The 16,267-nt window shown below is 41.4% G+C and overlaps 1 protein-coding gene across 1 annotated transcript in view; it reads right to left on the bottom strand.

The window, feature by feature from the left end:
• The window catches only part of LOC131130709 (transcriptional enhancer factor TEF-1-like), a 41,589-nt gene that overhangs the window by 15,491 nt on the left and 9,831 nt on the right, over positions 1–16,267 (bottom strand). Inside the window, exon 2 of the mRNA XM_058074558.1 lies at positions 7,948–8,303. Coding sequence (XP_057930541.1) covers positions 7,948–8,152 — 205 coding nt within the window. The 5' untranslated portion in view covers positions 8,153–8,303. The remainder of the gene's footprint in view (positions 1–7,947; positions 8,304–16,267) is intronic.

Below are 16,267 nucleotides of genomic sequence, written 5' to 3'. Positions count from 1 at the left end.
TACAGCTCTCCATGCAGGTGTTTTCCTTCCAGCAGTCAAACGCTGCTGCCACTGACAACAACACCCACACACATACACATGTACATACATGCATGATTGCCAACACACACACATTCACACATACACGCGTGTGCACGTAGATACACACAGAGCAAGTCCTGGCCGTGGAGTCTGACATCTGACTCCAGAGGGGCCAGCTGGTCTTTCTAGGAGGCTTAACGGTGAATTATCATCCTTCACTAACCCTGCAGCATACATCTTTCTCTCTAGCCCCCCCCCCCCCCCCCCCCTTTTTTTTTAAAAACTCTCCAACACACACACACTCCCACCCTCGGTCCATCCATTCTCTGGTCTTGACTGTTCCCTTTCCCCTCCTATGTCCCTCTTGGAGTGAATAGGCTTCCCTTCTGCTCCCTCCCCTCTCCGTGTCTCTGCCTCCCGCTCTACTTGCCCAGTGAAAGACTTCAAGGCCAAAGTCAGATGGTCATTAACGGTGACAAACAGAAGCCCTGCAAGACACACACACACACACACACACACTATGTCCAACGACTGAGCAAGTATTTGAGAGCAAAGGAGACGTATGACTTTTAATGCTCTGATACAATCAAGAATATCATTTATAATTTGTATTTGTTGTTTACTGTAAGGGGGCTGCACAGTGATTAGTGTGCAGGCCTCACAGCTGGGAGACCCGAGATCGATTCCACCCTCGGCCATCTCTGTGTGGAGTTTGCATGTTCTCCCGGGAATTTCTCCGGGTACTCCGGTTTCCTCCCACATTCCAAAAACATGCAAGGTTAATTGGCGACTCCAAATTGTCCATAGGTATGAATGTGAGTGTGAATGGTTGTTTGTCTATATGTGCCCTGTGATTGGCTGGCGACCAGTCCAGGGTGTACCCCGCCTCTGTCCCGAAGACAGCTGGGATAGCACCCCTGCGACCCTCGTGAGGATAAGCGGTAGAAAATGAATGAATTATTGTTTACTGTAAGGGGGCTGCACAATGGACGAGTGGTTAGCGTGCAGGGCTCGCAGCTAGGAGACCCGAGATCGATTCCACCCTCGGCCATATCTGTGTGGAGTTTGCATGTTCTCCCCGTGCATGCGTGGGTTTTCTCCGGGTACTCCGGTTTCCTCCCACATTCCAAAAACATGCTAGGTTAATTGGCGACTCCAAATTGTCCATAGGTATGAATGTGAGTGTGAATGGTTGGTGCTGGAGCCTATCCCAGCTGTCTTTGGGCAAGAAGAGGGGTACACCCTGGACTGGTCGCCATATAGACAAACAACTATTCACACTCAGAGATGGCTGAGGGTGGAATTGAACTCGGGTCTCCTAGCTGTGAGGCTTGCGCACTAACCATTCGCCCACCGTGCAGCCCCATTCCAAAAACATGCTAGGTTAATTAGCGACTCCAAATTGTCCATAAGTATGAATGTGAGTGTGAATGGTTTGTCTATATGTGCCCTGTGATTGGCTGGCAACCAGTCCAGGGTGTATCCCGCCTCTCGCCCTAAGACATATGGGATAGGCTCCAGCACCCCCAATAACCCTTATGAGAATAAATGGTAGAAAATGAATATATGAATGAATTTTTACTGTAAGGTTCAATGGCGATTCAAATGCCTCTCATAATAAAAGCTACCAGCCGCAAAATCTGTTACTGTTAAATGAGAGCAAAGAAGTACCTGTCACATTTGCAGCTTTATTTACCGAGTAACTGAGTGCCTTCTACAAACTACACTTTGCACGTCGTCACCACCTTGACTGGACACTGCTTAAGGGCTTCAGCTGCTTCACAGAAGAGGTCTCAAACAAAAAGGTCAGAGCCTCAATGAACCTCTCTAACAAGCAGGCGCTACAGACATGTTTCTGTCCAGCGGGATCTACTGTTGACTTACATCCAAGAGGTCGACTTCACTCATGGGAATTTCTGCCCGTTTCGTACACACACGTTAATATGTTGAGATTTAGGCCATGTGAACACAGCTTTACCATGTATTTACATATAGACATGAATTTTTTTTCTATTTGACTTCTCTTGTGTTTACTAGTAATTATTTTGATAGCTTTGTCTTCAAGTGAAATGCATGTCCTCTAGGGCTCCAACTACCGATTAATCGGTCGATTATTTTGCCAATTTATCGATTAATCCGATTTAAAATCACAAAACACAAACATACTACAGAGGCACTTTTGCCAACTTTTCGGTAATAAAAGTAGCTATAGGCTGTCCTAGAAGTCGCTTTATTATGTAATTGTCTAATTTGCATATCAATTCAATATGATGTTGTAAAATGTTGTTGAAAAAAAAGCATTAAAAATGAGTAGAAACACCTTAATTCCGTTTAGAGCCACAAATGAACTTGATTCTTGGTTTAACTTAAAATTGTCCATAATTTCATAAAAAATAAAGTAACTCATTCATTCATACATCGCGGGGTGCTGGAGCCTATCCCAGCTGTCTTCGGGCGAGAGGCGGGGTACACCCTGGACTGGTCGCCAAGCCAATCACAGGGCACATATAGACAAACAACCATTCACACTCACATTCATACCTATGGACAATTTGGAGTCGCCAATTAACCTAGCATGTTTTTGGAATGTGGGAGGAAACCGGAGTACCCGGAGAAAACCCACGCATGCACGGGGGGAGAACATGGAAACTCCACACAGAGATGGCCGAGGGTGAAGCGTGGAATTGAACCCTGGTCTCCTAGCTTAAAGTAACTCATAACTAATAAAAAACACAGGTAGTACTATGTAATACCAATTGATTTGCACTTTCAATAGGTATTGAATATTCCACTGCTTCTGCTCAATGAGACCAACAAATACAGAACAATACGTCCTTTCACCATACTAGAAAACTCAACGTCAGAAAAAGTCGCAAGATATAGGTTGGAATGTCGCCAGATCCAGTGACAAAATAGCCAAATTGGCGACACTGTATAATGGACTGAAACCGTAACGTTTTCCTTCGATATACCTTGAAACTGGTAACTGTTTACATTATATTGAAAATTGTTGAATTCTACCAAAAATGTCTGGTGGAGGTGTGGATAATATACTGTGCAACGTTTATTTTTTGGTATTTTGTCAAAATTGTGTACCTGTGTACATGTGATAGCTTAATTTTTTAATTTCACTATATTTCTAAACATTAAAAATTAAAAAAAATTTCATGTTGTCATTATAAAAAATGAACCGTTCTGAATACTTTTCAGATGCAATCTGTGCTTTGAGCATATATGTGAGATTTATATGTAAAATGTCACACCATTTTTTTCAACAGTACTGTAAAGATGGGAAAAATGTATTATTGCTATAATATGTTGATGGTAAACGAATATGCAATTAATACAATTAATACTGTCCCTGATTTCTTGGGATTTTCTACTGCACAATAAGCCACGGTGTAAACCACATCGTGAGCATACTCCATTCACATATCGATCCATAGGATGTGTGTTAAACACGGTAAGCCTGCTGGTCATTACATCGAATCTCTGCAGGATAATGACACCATTATACACCTCCTTATTCTCTCCCCCCCTTTTACACACATCCATTTCTAATTTTTCCTGCACTTCTTCAACAAGTACATCGCCATCCTTGCACATCTTCTTCTTTTCTATTGCAGCCAATTTTCATGCAACCAGTGGGGGGTATCTTTTAGGCCCAGATACATCCGTCGCAGTAAGACATTATCTCTTTCATTTTTGCTCACCTGCAGCTTATTCTACTTTTACTGTGACACACATAAAAGCACCATTAATGGCAGTAAGGTGTGAAGAAAAATGTTTTTAAGTAGTCCCCAGATGGGATTCTTCATGATTTTTGCTTATGCAAAGCATTACAAATACAGTGTGTTTTGTGCTTGGGAAATTATCAATATGAATGTTTCTTTATGATGTGGCACCACCTGTGTGTGACTGAGGAGTAAATTAATAATCACTTTATTGTCATGCACTTTGGGTGCCTTGAAAATCGAATCCATTATTATAATGGTGAGCGTTCAATCATTAAACACATTTTAAATTCAGTTTTACAAAGGCATACAGTGTACAGTATCATACACTCAACATATTTATCATAGACAGTTATGCTGCACATTTTGGAGTGGCCTTTTATTGTGGCCAACATAAGGGACACCTGTGCAATAATCTTGTTGTCTAATCAGCTTGCCATACCTGTCAGGCGGATGGATTATCTTGCCAGAAAATAGACATTTTCTAATATCATAAGGTCACCAGAATTAACAAACGTGTTGGAATTTTATTATCAGCATCCGTGTAAGCATTTCAGACCTGTTGAGGCATACATTATTTATGCTGCTAGCTAAAACAACATTTGCATATTATCGCTATTGCAGTGAAAGGTGCAAAACTGACATATTGGAATAGCCACGTTTATTTGGATTGAGCAGATAAATGTGAGCGAGACATTCTATTCACGACCAGCTGCTAGCTGACGGTGTCTGGTGTTGAGCAGGTGGTATGCATTGGATTTATCACAGCATTTCAGTAAAACAGCTGGCTGCAGGGTTCACAGTTGAGAAGGGGAAGGGAACAAACCAAAAATAAAGCACGCTGGGTCCAAAATAACAAAAGAGAAATGGTAAAAGAGGGAGAAAAAAAATCCAAACAATAACCCTGTGTAAAAAGGGATAGAATTGGGTTTCGAGACAAACGTTTAGCCTTATGGAAGGTGTGTGTCCCATTTCATCTGCTGTAAAAGTAACGTTGCATTACAGAAAAAGAACATCACAACAGTAAAATATGGTGGAGGTAGTGTGATGGTCTGGGGCTGTTTTGCTGCTTGGTTCATAGAACCATGAATTCTGCTGTCTACCAAACCATCCTGAAGGAAAATGTGTCATGTGTGACCTCAAAATGAAACCAACTTTCAGTTGAAAAAAACCCCAAAATGAAGACTTTGGAGTGGCCTAGTCACAAGTCCTGACCCGAAACCTGTTGAGGTGCTTTGGCATCACCTTAAAAAATGCGATTCATGCTGGGAAACCATCGATGAAAACAACGATGAGTGGGCCAAATTCCTCAACAGTACTGTAAGAGACTCATTGCAAGTTATCACAAACCCTTGATTGTAGCTGATGGCCCAACCGGTTATTAGGTTTGGGGCATGAAGGGGCCTTAATCATGAAAAGTTTCATTAAAAAATGCATTTTGGGTTCAGTTGTGTTGAATTGAATAAAATGCTAATTTGTCTGATGATCTGAAACATAATGGAAATGGTAATGGTTTAATTTCATTTGAACATGCATCAGATTACAATTGAATGCATCACATAATCAGTTCACAGTTCCACATGTCCTAAAGGAGTAGGAAGAAGCAAAGCTTATTAAATCCTACCCCTCCATGTGGTACTTTTACAATCAGTAACTGTTACATTTGTTCACTTCCTGCTTTCCATAATACAGTTTACTTTTACAATCAGTAACTGTTTCATTTGTTCACTTCCTGCTTTCCATAATACAGTTTACTTCTACAATCAGTAACTGTTTCATTTGTTCACTTCCTGCTTTCCATAATACAGTTTACTTTTACGATCAGTAACTGTTTCATTTGTTCACTTCCTACTTTCCATAATACAGTTTACTTTTACAATCAGTAACTGTTTCATTTGTTCACTTCCTGCTTTCCATAATACAGTTAGTTTTTGTTTTTTTTTAATTTTCAATAATGTACCTCGTACCGAAGTGTGACAAATGTGCAAAAACTAACTGTAACTAAGGGTCGGTCTTGCACAATGGTCTTCATGACCAATGCATTTTAGCCATTTCCGTAGCGCTACATATGAGGGTCCCAAAGCAAGACTTCCTCAACTGAGTCATAGAAAAGTATTGTAGAATCAGGAATTCTAATTTATTACTCACAGGCCCCAAACTCAAGCAGTATCATAAAGAATTCACTAGAGAGCACTCTGCATGCAGAGAGAGCGGCAAGAGTGAGGCACAGCTGGTGGCAGCCAGAGGACCATCTGCTCATCATTTTATTAGTCACACACAAACACACAACCAAACACACGTACACGCATGCACACTGACAGTATTAAAGCCATTGTCACATCTTTAGTCTGCAAGTCTGCGAGATCCCATGCCCTCTAAAATAATCTGAGACAGACAGTCGACTGGTTTTGTTTTGAACACAAAACCTCTGGGTTCAGTTTTCATTTTCGGCTCATTTAAATGAAATACCGTTGTCCATTCCATCCCTGATAAATAATTCATCTGCTGGTAAACTTTTTCTGAATATAACTTATAACTAATTCTTGTCAAAGAACTTTAAAAGTAAAAATATTAAAAGGTTGATCTGTAAACGTTTATAACTTATTCAGCGGCTAAACAACATCTGGGATTTGAATGGAAACTTCAAAAGGAAATATGTTCAGGAAAAAAAATGTGAAATGAAATAACTGGATTATGGATAAAATGCAAAAGAACCGCAAAAACCTAGGATGGGTGGACGGTGGCAGATGGGGTGGAACTAATCAGAACATGAAAATGGATGGACACGACACTGCGGCGTGTGCACAGTGGGGACTTGAATGCTAATCGCCAAAATTTCCACCTAGCCTAAGATCATCTTTAATACTCCACAGATAAATTGTTTATGCCATCTAAAGAGGCAGCCAGTAAGACTCCTCCTTTGTACTGGACTATAAGTCACATTAACAACAGAATTATTAAGTATTGGATGACGATTACAATTACTCAGTCGCTGTAAAAGTCTACAGGTGAATACAAACTCAAATATATGAATATCATATATTAAAGACATAATATGTCATGCATTTTCAAGGTCTGATAGACCTGGATGTAAATATCATTCATTTATTTATTTTCTACCGCTTATCCTCATGTAGGTCGCGGGGGTGCTGGAGCCTATCCCAGCTGTCTTCGGGCGAGAGGCGGGGTACACCCGAGGGGGGAATCGAACCTGGGTCTCCTAGCTGTGTGGCCTGCACGCTATACACACTTCCACTGTGCAGCCTGGATGTAAATAACTACATCAAAATATGGAAATGTGGGCGGCACGGCGGTCGAGTGGTTAGCGCACAGATCTCACAGCTAGGAGACCAGGGTTCAATTCCACCCTCGGCCATCTCTGTGTGCATGCGTGGGTTTTCTCCGGGTACTCCGGTTTCCTCCCACATTCCAAAAACATGCTAGGTTAATTGGCGACTCCAAATTGTCCATAGGTATGAATGTGAGTGTGAATGGTTGTTTGTCTATATGTGCCCTGTGATTGGCTGGAGACCAGTCGAAAATGAAAATGAAATGAAAATATGTAAATGTGTATCAATTAGAGAGATTATGGACCATTTATTCATTCATTTTATACCGCTTATCCTCACAAGGGTTGCAGGGGTGCTGGAGCCTATCCCAGCAGGGTACACCCTGGACTGGCCGCCAGCCAATCACAGGAACAATTAACCTAGCATGTTTTTGGAATGTGGGAGGAAACCGGAGTACCCGGAGAAAACCCACACATGCACGGGAAGAACATGCAAACTCCACACAGAGATGCCAAGGGTGGAATCGAACTCAGGTCTCCTAGCTGTGTGGCCTGCGCTAACCACTCCTCCACCATGCAGCCTGGGCCATTATTATATTTAAAAAATCAATACAGTTATGTGTTTATGTTGTTCATTTAAAGGTCCTTGAACACACCATTGTTGTTGTGTATAGACTAATATACTGTATTTTTGGGAAGTATCTGGGAAATTTTGATGATGTTATTGTGCTACTGTGCATATTTGTTGGTTGTTTCATCAAGTTGATTCATGCGAGCACACACACCAAACAACAACATAATAACCTTCTTTCTGAAAAACAAAGGTTTCAAATAAAATCAAAAAATGTTGTCGTCGTCTTCGCGGACGGAAGCAAAACTGTGAATAAGAACGTTAACACTCACCGTACATCTTCCCTTCGTCCGACAATATAATCTTCCTTCTTCCACAGGGTGGGTAGATGGCAAGGGCTTCTTGGAAGCTCTGCTCGATGTCAGGGCTCCACACCCCTTCGGGGTCCCCTTCCATGGTCTTGTCTCCTCCAGAGTCACTCAATCTGTCCATGTCCTCCCCAGGACTCTCACTGCCGCTCCAGCTGCTACGCTCCATACTTGCAGCTAAAAGTTGACGACGTGTGTGTGATCAACACACAACTAGTTTGCTTTCTGGTAGGCCAAAAAATGCTAAATATTACCAAAAAAAATGGTTGGTAAAACGTAGAAAAGGTTGGACAGAAATCCCAAGGCAGTTGTCAGGAACCCTGTGGATGCAAAACAAAAGTGTTTAAGTCTGGGGTCTCAAACTCAATTTACTTGGGGGCCACTGGAGCTAGGGTCTGGGTGAGACTGGGCTGCATCAGGTTTTCCAAAAAAAAAAATAATGCATTTATTAAAAACTGAAAAATGAATAAACTTTGCTTTGGTTTCGATTTTCTACAAGAAAAGCTCTGATAAAACATTCCGCTGTTCTCAAATATCTTACTTTTTATTTTTCTACACAAAATAAGATGAAAAATAAATAAACAAATCAAGAATAAAGAAAATCAATCAATCAGTAATAAATAAATATAATAATAATAATAAAACGGCAAATAATAAAAACTTAAACCACATATAGTTGGTGGGTAGACAAATTATTTTTTTCAGATTAAAATGAACAAAGCATTATTAGAGCCCTGTAGACATGACAAAACACGACTATAGTCACATTTATACTCTTTATACTCTTTATTTACAACATATTGCGCAACTGCAGGGTCTTGAGACACATGCTAACTCGCAAACTAGAGAGCTAGCGACCTAAACGGTAGCCTTGAAGTTAGTTCCTTATAACTAAATAGCCAAAAACTTACCACTTCCACACGGCTGGGGAGGATAACTATTAACAGTTATTTAACCTTTAACATGAACATGAATAAAACGTAATAATTTTTTCTGAGTACATGATACCATACAGCATCCATATCAAACTTGCGCGGGCCGCACTAACATTAAACTTTCATATCATGGTGGGGGCCTCAAACTAGTGTCCTGCGTGCCACATTTAGCCCGCGGGCCTCGTGTTTGAGACCCCTGGTTTAAGTTGATAGCCCAGATCCTAATACACAAGATTATTTTCAAATTTTGGTGACAGTGAAGGGGTCATGGACACATCTGGTTTGAGTCACTGAAACATTCAAGTTCAAAATAAAAGGTTAGCTGTCGACATGGGTGTAGTCTCTGAGCCATAACTACAACATAATAATAATAATAATAATAATAACAGAGCTGACTCGTTGCAGTATGTTTTTGATTGTTCTCGAGTGTTATGGGATTGAATAAACACAATGTCACAACTTAACATGACGACAAAAAGCCATTTAACACAATCGCTGTGTTGTTGTTTTAAGGTCGTTATACTAAATCTGAATAAGAATAATCACGGCTGTTTTGGCTTGTCAAATCATAGGCATAAAGACACATATCGACAATGGCGCCATTCCTATTAAACGTCTCAGTAAAACTCCGCATGCACAACGCAGACCTTGGATCTGATTTTAGAATTCATTGCAGCCATAACTGATGCAATTACTATTATACAAATATGGGCTTCATATTTGGCTTTGTGGTTATTCTTCCCACTTAATGGGCTAACATATGGTTCATAGGGGTTCATAAAGAACTCATTTCATAGTAGAGGCCTGTCTGGTCACTGCTGGAGGCATATTATTGCTTCCTTTCATGAACACAAACAAATTGCTTCATTTTTTTTTTTTTAAGTAGAGCAACAAACACTCCACACAGCAACAAGCAGATTAAGGAGGCAGAGAAAAATTAAAAGGGGGTTGCCAGCTGCCTACAATTCTTCTAAAATCCCCTATGGTAAACAGCAGGGTTGGCATAATACATATCACACACACATGCAGACACACACAAAAAATCCAGTGCCAGTTCCTTAGGCAAACACATGTCATTTTGTTTGGGCTCACAACTGTTCACACTTCTCATGTCATGTACTGGCCCTTGACACTGCCTGAACAAACCTGTGATGTTGTTTAGGTGTGTGTGTTTATGCACACACATGCAACAGGAGCATGCAACAGATCAAGCTAAATTTGGCTGTATTATTACATCGTCTACACACTTGAGAACAGCGTAATATAACAACAAACAAAGCCACAAGGAGACATTAGCCATGTTTACATGAGGAGTTTTTCTCTTTCCGAATGAAATCTTTCCGAATGACGTTTCCGAAAGCAATGGTATACATGGAAAGGAATATTCCAATCGCGTGTCTACATGCGCCGCTATAATCAACCAGAATAGTCAATGGGGCATGCGCAGTAAAGCGTAAACACCAACATCACATGACTTCCTCGAGTTTTTCTTTCACTTGTTGGAATAACTCCGTATTGCCAGTTTTTCCTTCGTCCAGTCTTGACATTTAGTTTGAATCAAAAACAAACTTTCCGTAGCAGTCCAGTGCCGATTGGTGGCTTCCATTTTTTTAAATCATTTTTTTTAAGAACGTCTCGAGCTGCGTGTTACGTCATATGTCAGCATTCGCTGAAAGAACGCACCCGGGAACAGGAAAAGATAAAGTTCAATCTTGCTAATATTTTATAATTAAGCTCGGCACATGTTTTATATAGATATGTATTTTCTTTTTTAATAAAACTGGATTTGAGAATGACATATAGAAGCTTTAGATTCTGGTAATGCACACGAAAGCTGCTTGAAGAAAAACACCACGAAGAAGAACGCAGTCTGACAACTTTCCGATTGAGCGGGTACAAGATACCTCAATCGGATCGGGGAAAGGAATATTCCACCCCTGTGAACCTGATTATATATTCATTCGGATTGGCACGAGGTGTATACAAAGGTTATATTCTTTCAGTTTGAGCAAATAACCCGAATGGAATTGGAATATTTGGGTCCATGTATACGTGGCTATTGGCACAGGAAATATTCCTGTCCATGAACACTAAGGGCATACTTATCATACTAATCCTGATAGGCGTTTTCAAATAAACACAAACAGAAACACAAATGGATGCAAGGCTGAAACTGTAAAACCCTAAAAACATTTCCATGTGAAGAGGTCCTGAGACTCCCCACAACGTTCAATAAACAAGATGTGCTGTTTTTTACGAGTGTTTTCTCCTCGGGTGCCCCTTCCGTGCTCATTCTGTTCACTTCCATTTATGTTTCCTCTCTAAATTCCTGACCTTTACTTCCATCCTCGCTGCCCTCACTGCCCTAGTATTCCATTCAATCAACAATCCATTCATTCAGCTGCGTGCGAGTTGGAGCACCTTATTTCTGGTGCACTTACAGTGTGAATGACGCTGGGAACATACAGCTGCATGTCTTCAAGGGATAATACACCCAGTGGACATCATTTACCTACAGTGGTTCACAAATTCAACTAGTGTTGTCACAAGAATCAATGCTGGGATGCTAAGTCGATGCAACACACAATTTTTATTTTTTTTTACATATCAATATTGACTACACAGGGCCATGCAGTCAGCTTATTGTAAGCAACTTTGGACTAGGGCTGGGTTAAACGATTATTTCTGATTATTTCGATTAATCTAGAAAATCTTTTTTGCGAACAAATGAACCGCCCATAAAATACCCGTTCAGTCCGCCGGCCTTCTTGTTCATGACCGACACAGCACTAGTTGGTGAGCTGTTGAGTCGGAACGAACGTGAACATAAGTGAACGGACTGACTCGACAGGACTGACCGAATCTATGCACAGGGGGGAGAGCACAAGCTAACGACCAATTGACTGAAATGAACGGCACACCCTGGACTGGTCTCCAGCCAATCACAGGGCACATATAGACAAACAACCATTCACACTCACATTCATACCTATGGACAATTTGGAGTCGATAATTAACCTAGCATGTTTTTGGAATGTGGGAGGAAACCGGAGTACCCGGAGAAAACCCACGCATGCACGGGGAGAACATGCAAACTCTACACAGAGATGCCTGAGGGGGAATCGAACCTAGGTTTAGGTCTCCTAGCTGTGTGGCCTGCACGCTAAACACCCTACCACTGTGCAGCCTGGATGTAAATAACAACATCAAAATATGTAAATGTGGGCGGCAGGGCGGTCTAGTGGTTAGCGCACAGACCTCACAGCTAGGAGACCAGGGTTCAATTCCACCCTCGGCCATCTCTGTGTGGATGCGTGGGTTTTCTCCGGGTACTCCGGTTTCCTCCCACATTCCAAAAACATGCTAGGTTAATTGGCGACTCCAAATTGTCCATAGGTATGAATGTGAGTGTGAATGGTTGTTTGTCTATATGTGCCCTGTGATTGGCTGGTGACCAGTCCAGGGTGTACGCGACCCTCATGAGGATAAGCGGTAGAAAATGAATCAAAAGTTAGTAACTGTTGGTAACTGGCATGTTGAAAATAAAATACTGTTTAAAATGCTACACATCCGGTTGAGCTTTGATGCGGTTTTGTGTTTTGCAGTGAATATGGACTTGCTCATCATAACAGACGTCAGGGGTGAGTCGGTGAAGGGGACGAAAATAGTTTTCATGAGATGCTCACATGAGAGGGGCCCAGTAACAGATGGATGCTGGAGAGAAACATTAGTCACACCACAATCAACTCCGACTACTGGGCTCCGTAACCCTGAGTTACCCCTCCTTCCTTGTGCGGTGTGTATGCCGTCAGGCAGGCCCAGGCCACTCCAGCCAGGACAGCAGGCTCCGTGGTGTCAGTGCCAACCCTTCAGAACACACACAGGGCATCCAGCCACAATCCTCCAGCTGCTTTTGGACCCACATGATCCCCCTTGGTGTTTCTTTCCTTCCTTGTGTGCTACTTTCTTGCAGCATCCCTACACGCCAACTACACGTGTGTGTGTGTGCGCGCGTGTAATAGACATCGCTTAAACCCTCCACGGTCTCAAAAGCAAGCCAATGTTGTTTAAACTATGTGAAATTGGGCTTGTTTGCGCCTCACCGGAGGGTATAAACATATGAATTGCAGTGGGGGGTCTTAGTTGGTACTTGTATTATCACAAGCGAGTTGTTTCCCTCCACTAATTCTTTTTATTGGGCCATTCGATGGCATTTGTTTTAACTGATTCCAACATTTACACACACACACACACACACACACACACACACACTATGAAGACAGATTTTCACATAATCCACAAAGAAAACATTGTTCTGCTTTTGACATGCTTTAGGATAAAACCGAATTATCCTGCATATGTACTATTCTGTCCATATTCAAATCAAGGACACAATTATCTTCATTTTTACTGTGACTGAATATTTCAGTATGTGAGGTAGGTCAGGTGAACTTTCATTTCTCACATATAAAGAGTAGCAGGCTTCCTAACAGACTTGCAAGGCATAACTGCACCACTGCAGCTCATATTATGTATTTTATTTTAACTGATTTATTGGAGAATATTATCTTTGTCAAAAGCTAGTGTAGCTTCTGTCCCTGAACCTTATATTTGTCTCTATGGGAAGACATAATGTAAATTTCTCCTTTTTCTACAGCATGTGAAAATCTATTTTATTTCTCGAGACATTGTATTAAAAGATTACAAGGATGAAATAGTTACAATATTGCAATTAAATAGTCAATCAAAGCATCACAATTACTTTTACTGGAACTTTGAACATAAATGCATCATTGTTAAAATTTCGTCTTTGGTTGTGACACACTTGCATTTAATGGAGATTATTGTGGAGGAGAGAGGAATAATGTGGCGAAAGTAACTCATAAGGTACCAGTTGCCCCTAAACACTTTTCAATTAGCTCTCCAAAGGCTTTATTCATTTATTATCAACTCCTATATACATAAAATTAGAAAGTGGGTTTCGGCAGTAGTCTAGAAGTCCTCAGTAGCACTTGGGAATGTGACCAATCACAGCGGAGTGAGCGTGCTCGGAATGGCTCACAATGCCGCAGGCGCTATAAGGCACTTAAAAGCCTTATCCAAAATCTGTCTGATTTTTTAAAAGTTTAAAAAAATATCGTTATATCATCCAGCCATACTGCATTGTTAGCTGCCTCACAACACACAGAAAAGAGACACGTGTTCATGCCTTGTCTCAGAATTGTAGATAAAAGGCCAAAATTCCTAAAAGGGTTGCTTTCCTTTAAGGTAACTTGAGGCTAACTGCAATTTGCACCCCCCCCCCCCCCTTGTTATGGGTCAGACAGCAGCCATTAGCAATGGACATAAAACACATTATAAACCACACACTGAAAGAAGAAAACGTGTTGTTGCTGCTGGTAGTCTTGCATCAACACTACATCATTGGAAGGTGTGTGAAGTAAGAACAGGGTCATATGATGACATATGTCCTGGAAAACTGAAAGCGGAGAAGCCAAAATACAGGTAGTGTTCGGACTATTTTGTGCTATATAACAATTGTCTTGACTGCACGGTGGTTGAGTGGTTAGCGCGCAGACCTCACAGCTGGGAGACCAGGGTTCAATTCTACCCTCGACCATCTCTGTGTGGAGTTTGAATTGGCAGGTTAGTTGGCAACTCCAAATTGTCCATCGGTATGAATGTGAGTGTGAATGGTTGTTTGTCTATATCTGCCCTGTGATTGGCTCGCGACCAGTCCAGGGTGTACCCCACCTCTCTCAGTATGTGGAATCAAACTATGGAATGGATTGAGTAAGACCCTCAAACAATGCACAACGATGAGCCAATTCAAGAAACAATACAAGCAGTTGATGTTTGCTAAATACAAGGATGAAGAGTCTTGAACCAGTCATGATGTGCTATATATAGTATCACTATATTGACACTTACTATGGTACACATTATGTCGTTGGATGGTCATATCACCAAGTACTTCGGTATGAGGTACATTATTAAAAACAAAACAAACAAAAAAAACTTAAACTGTATTATGGAAAGCAGGAAGTGAACAAATGTAACAGTTACTGATTGTAAAAGTACCAGATGGAGGGGTAGGATTTAATAAGCTTGGCTTCTTCCTACTCCTTTTGGACATGTGGAACTGTGAACTGATTATGTGATGCATGAAATTAAATTGTTCAAATGAAATTAAACCGTTACCATTACCAAATAGTTAGGATCTTGGCTACACACAATAGACCAAATAGTTAGGATTTTGGAGAAACCCTTTTCACAATAGAAGATCTACTAACTTCCAAGTAGAGACCAACTCCATGTTTCTTAGATTTAATTTCCGGATGTCGTGGGCTGTGCTTAACAATATTTTTCCAATTACACAGTAGTTGCGTATATTTTGTTTTCAACCGTATGGGGTATAGCAATTTTTTTTCATCCTCCATGTCAGTGTTAGCCTGAACTTGTGAGGGAGATGTTTATTGGTGGTGTAGAGGCTTAGAGTCATAGCATACACTCATTATTCCACTATGTTTTCGTTAGCTTTGAAACATGGCAATTTCTCCAAGCCTTCACACTGATGAAGGACATTTTGTTGGAAAAATGTGGCGGGAAGTTTTAACTTTTTTTCTCTGCTCAACATCAAGAGTTTTGCGGAGTCATGGGAAGCCATTATCTGGCCGTTTCCTAATGGGTGGAGTGGAGGTGAACATGATGTCTCTCACACAGAGCCCCGCATGTACACACACACACACGCACACAGGCCAATATCTTCCTACAGATGAACGGGAGGCCAGGGGTGGTATACCAACACCATTTAATAAGTGTGAATTTAGGACTGTTGTCGAGTGTATGTGTGTGTCTGTGTGTGTACATAGAATATTTTTATCTCCATAACTACAACAGTGGCTGCACGGCTAGGAGACCAGAGTTCAATTCCACCCTCGGCCATCTCTGTGTGGAGTTTGCATGTTCTCCCCGTGCATGCGTGGGTTTTCTCCGGGGACTCCGGTTTCCTCCCACATTCCAAAAACATGCTAGGTTAATTGGCGACTCCAAATTGTCCATAGGTATGAATGTGAGTGTGAATGGTTGTTTGTCTATATGTGCCCTGTGATTGGCTGGCGACCAGTCTGGGATGTACCCTGCCTTTCCCCCAAGGACAGCTGGGATAGGTTCCAGCACCCCCGCAATAAGCGGTAGAGAATGAATGAATGAATACACACAAAACAATGTGATGATGTTGATTTAGAACAAATAATGTATATTTGGGGGCGGCACGGTGGTCTAGGGGTTAGCGCGCAGACCTCACAGCTAGGAGACTAGGGTTCAATCCCACCCTCGGGCATCTCTGT

This window comes from Doryrhamphus excisus, chromosome 6 (genome assembly GCF_030265055.1).
Source record: "Doryrhamphus excisus isolate RoL2022-K1 chromosome 6, RoL_Dexc_1.0, whole genome shotgun sequence".
NCBI classification, from domain to species: Eukaryota; Metazoa; Chordata; class Actinopteri; order Syngnathiformes; family Syngnathidae; genus Doryrhamphus; species Doryrhamphus excisus.
The sequence above is the reverse complement of the archived record's forward strand: the minus strand, read 5'-3'. Positions and strand labels throughout refer to the sequence as shown.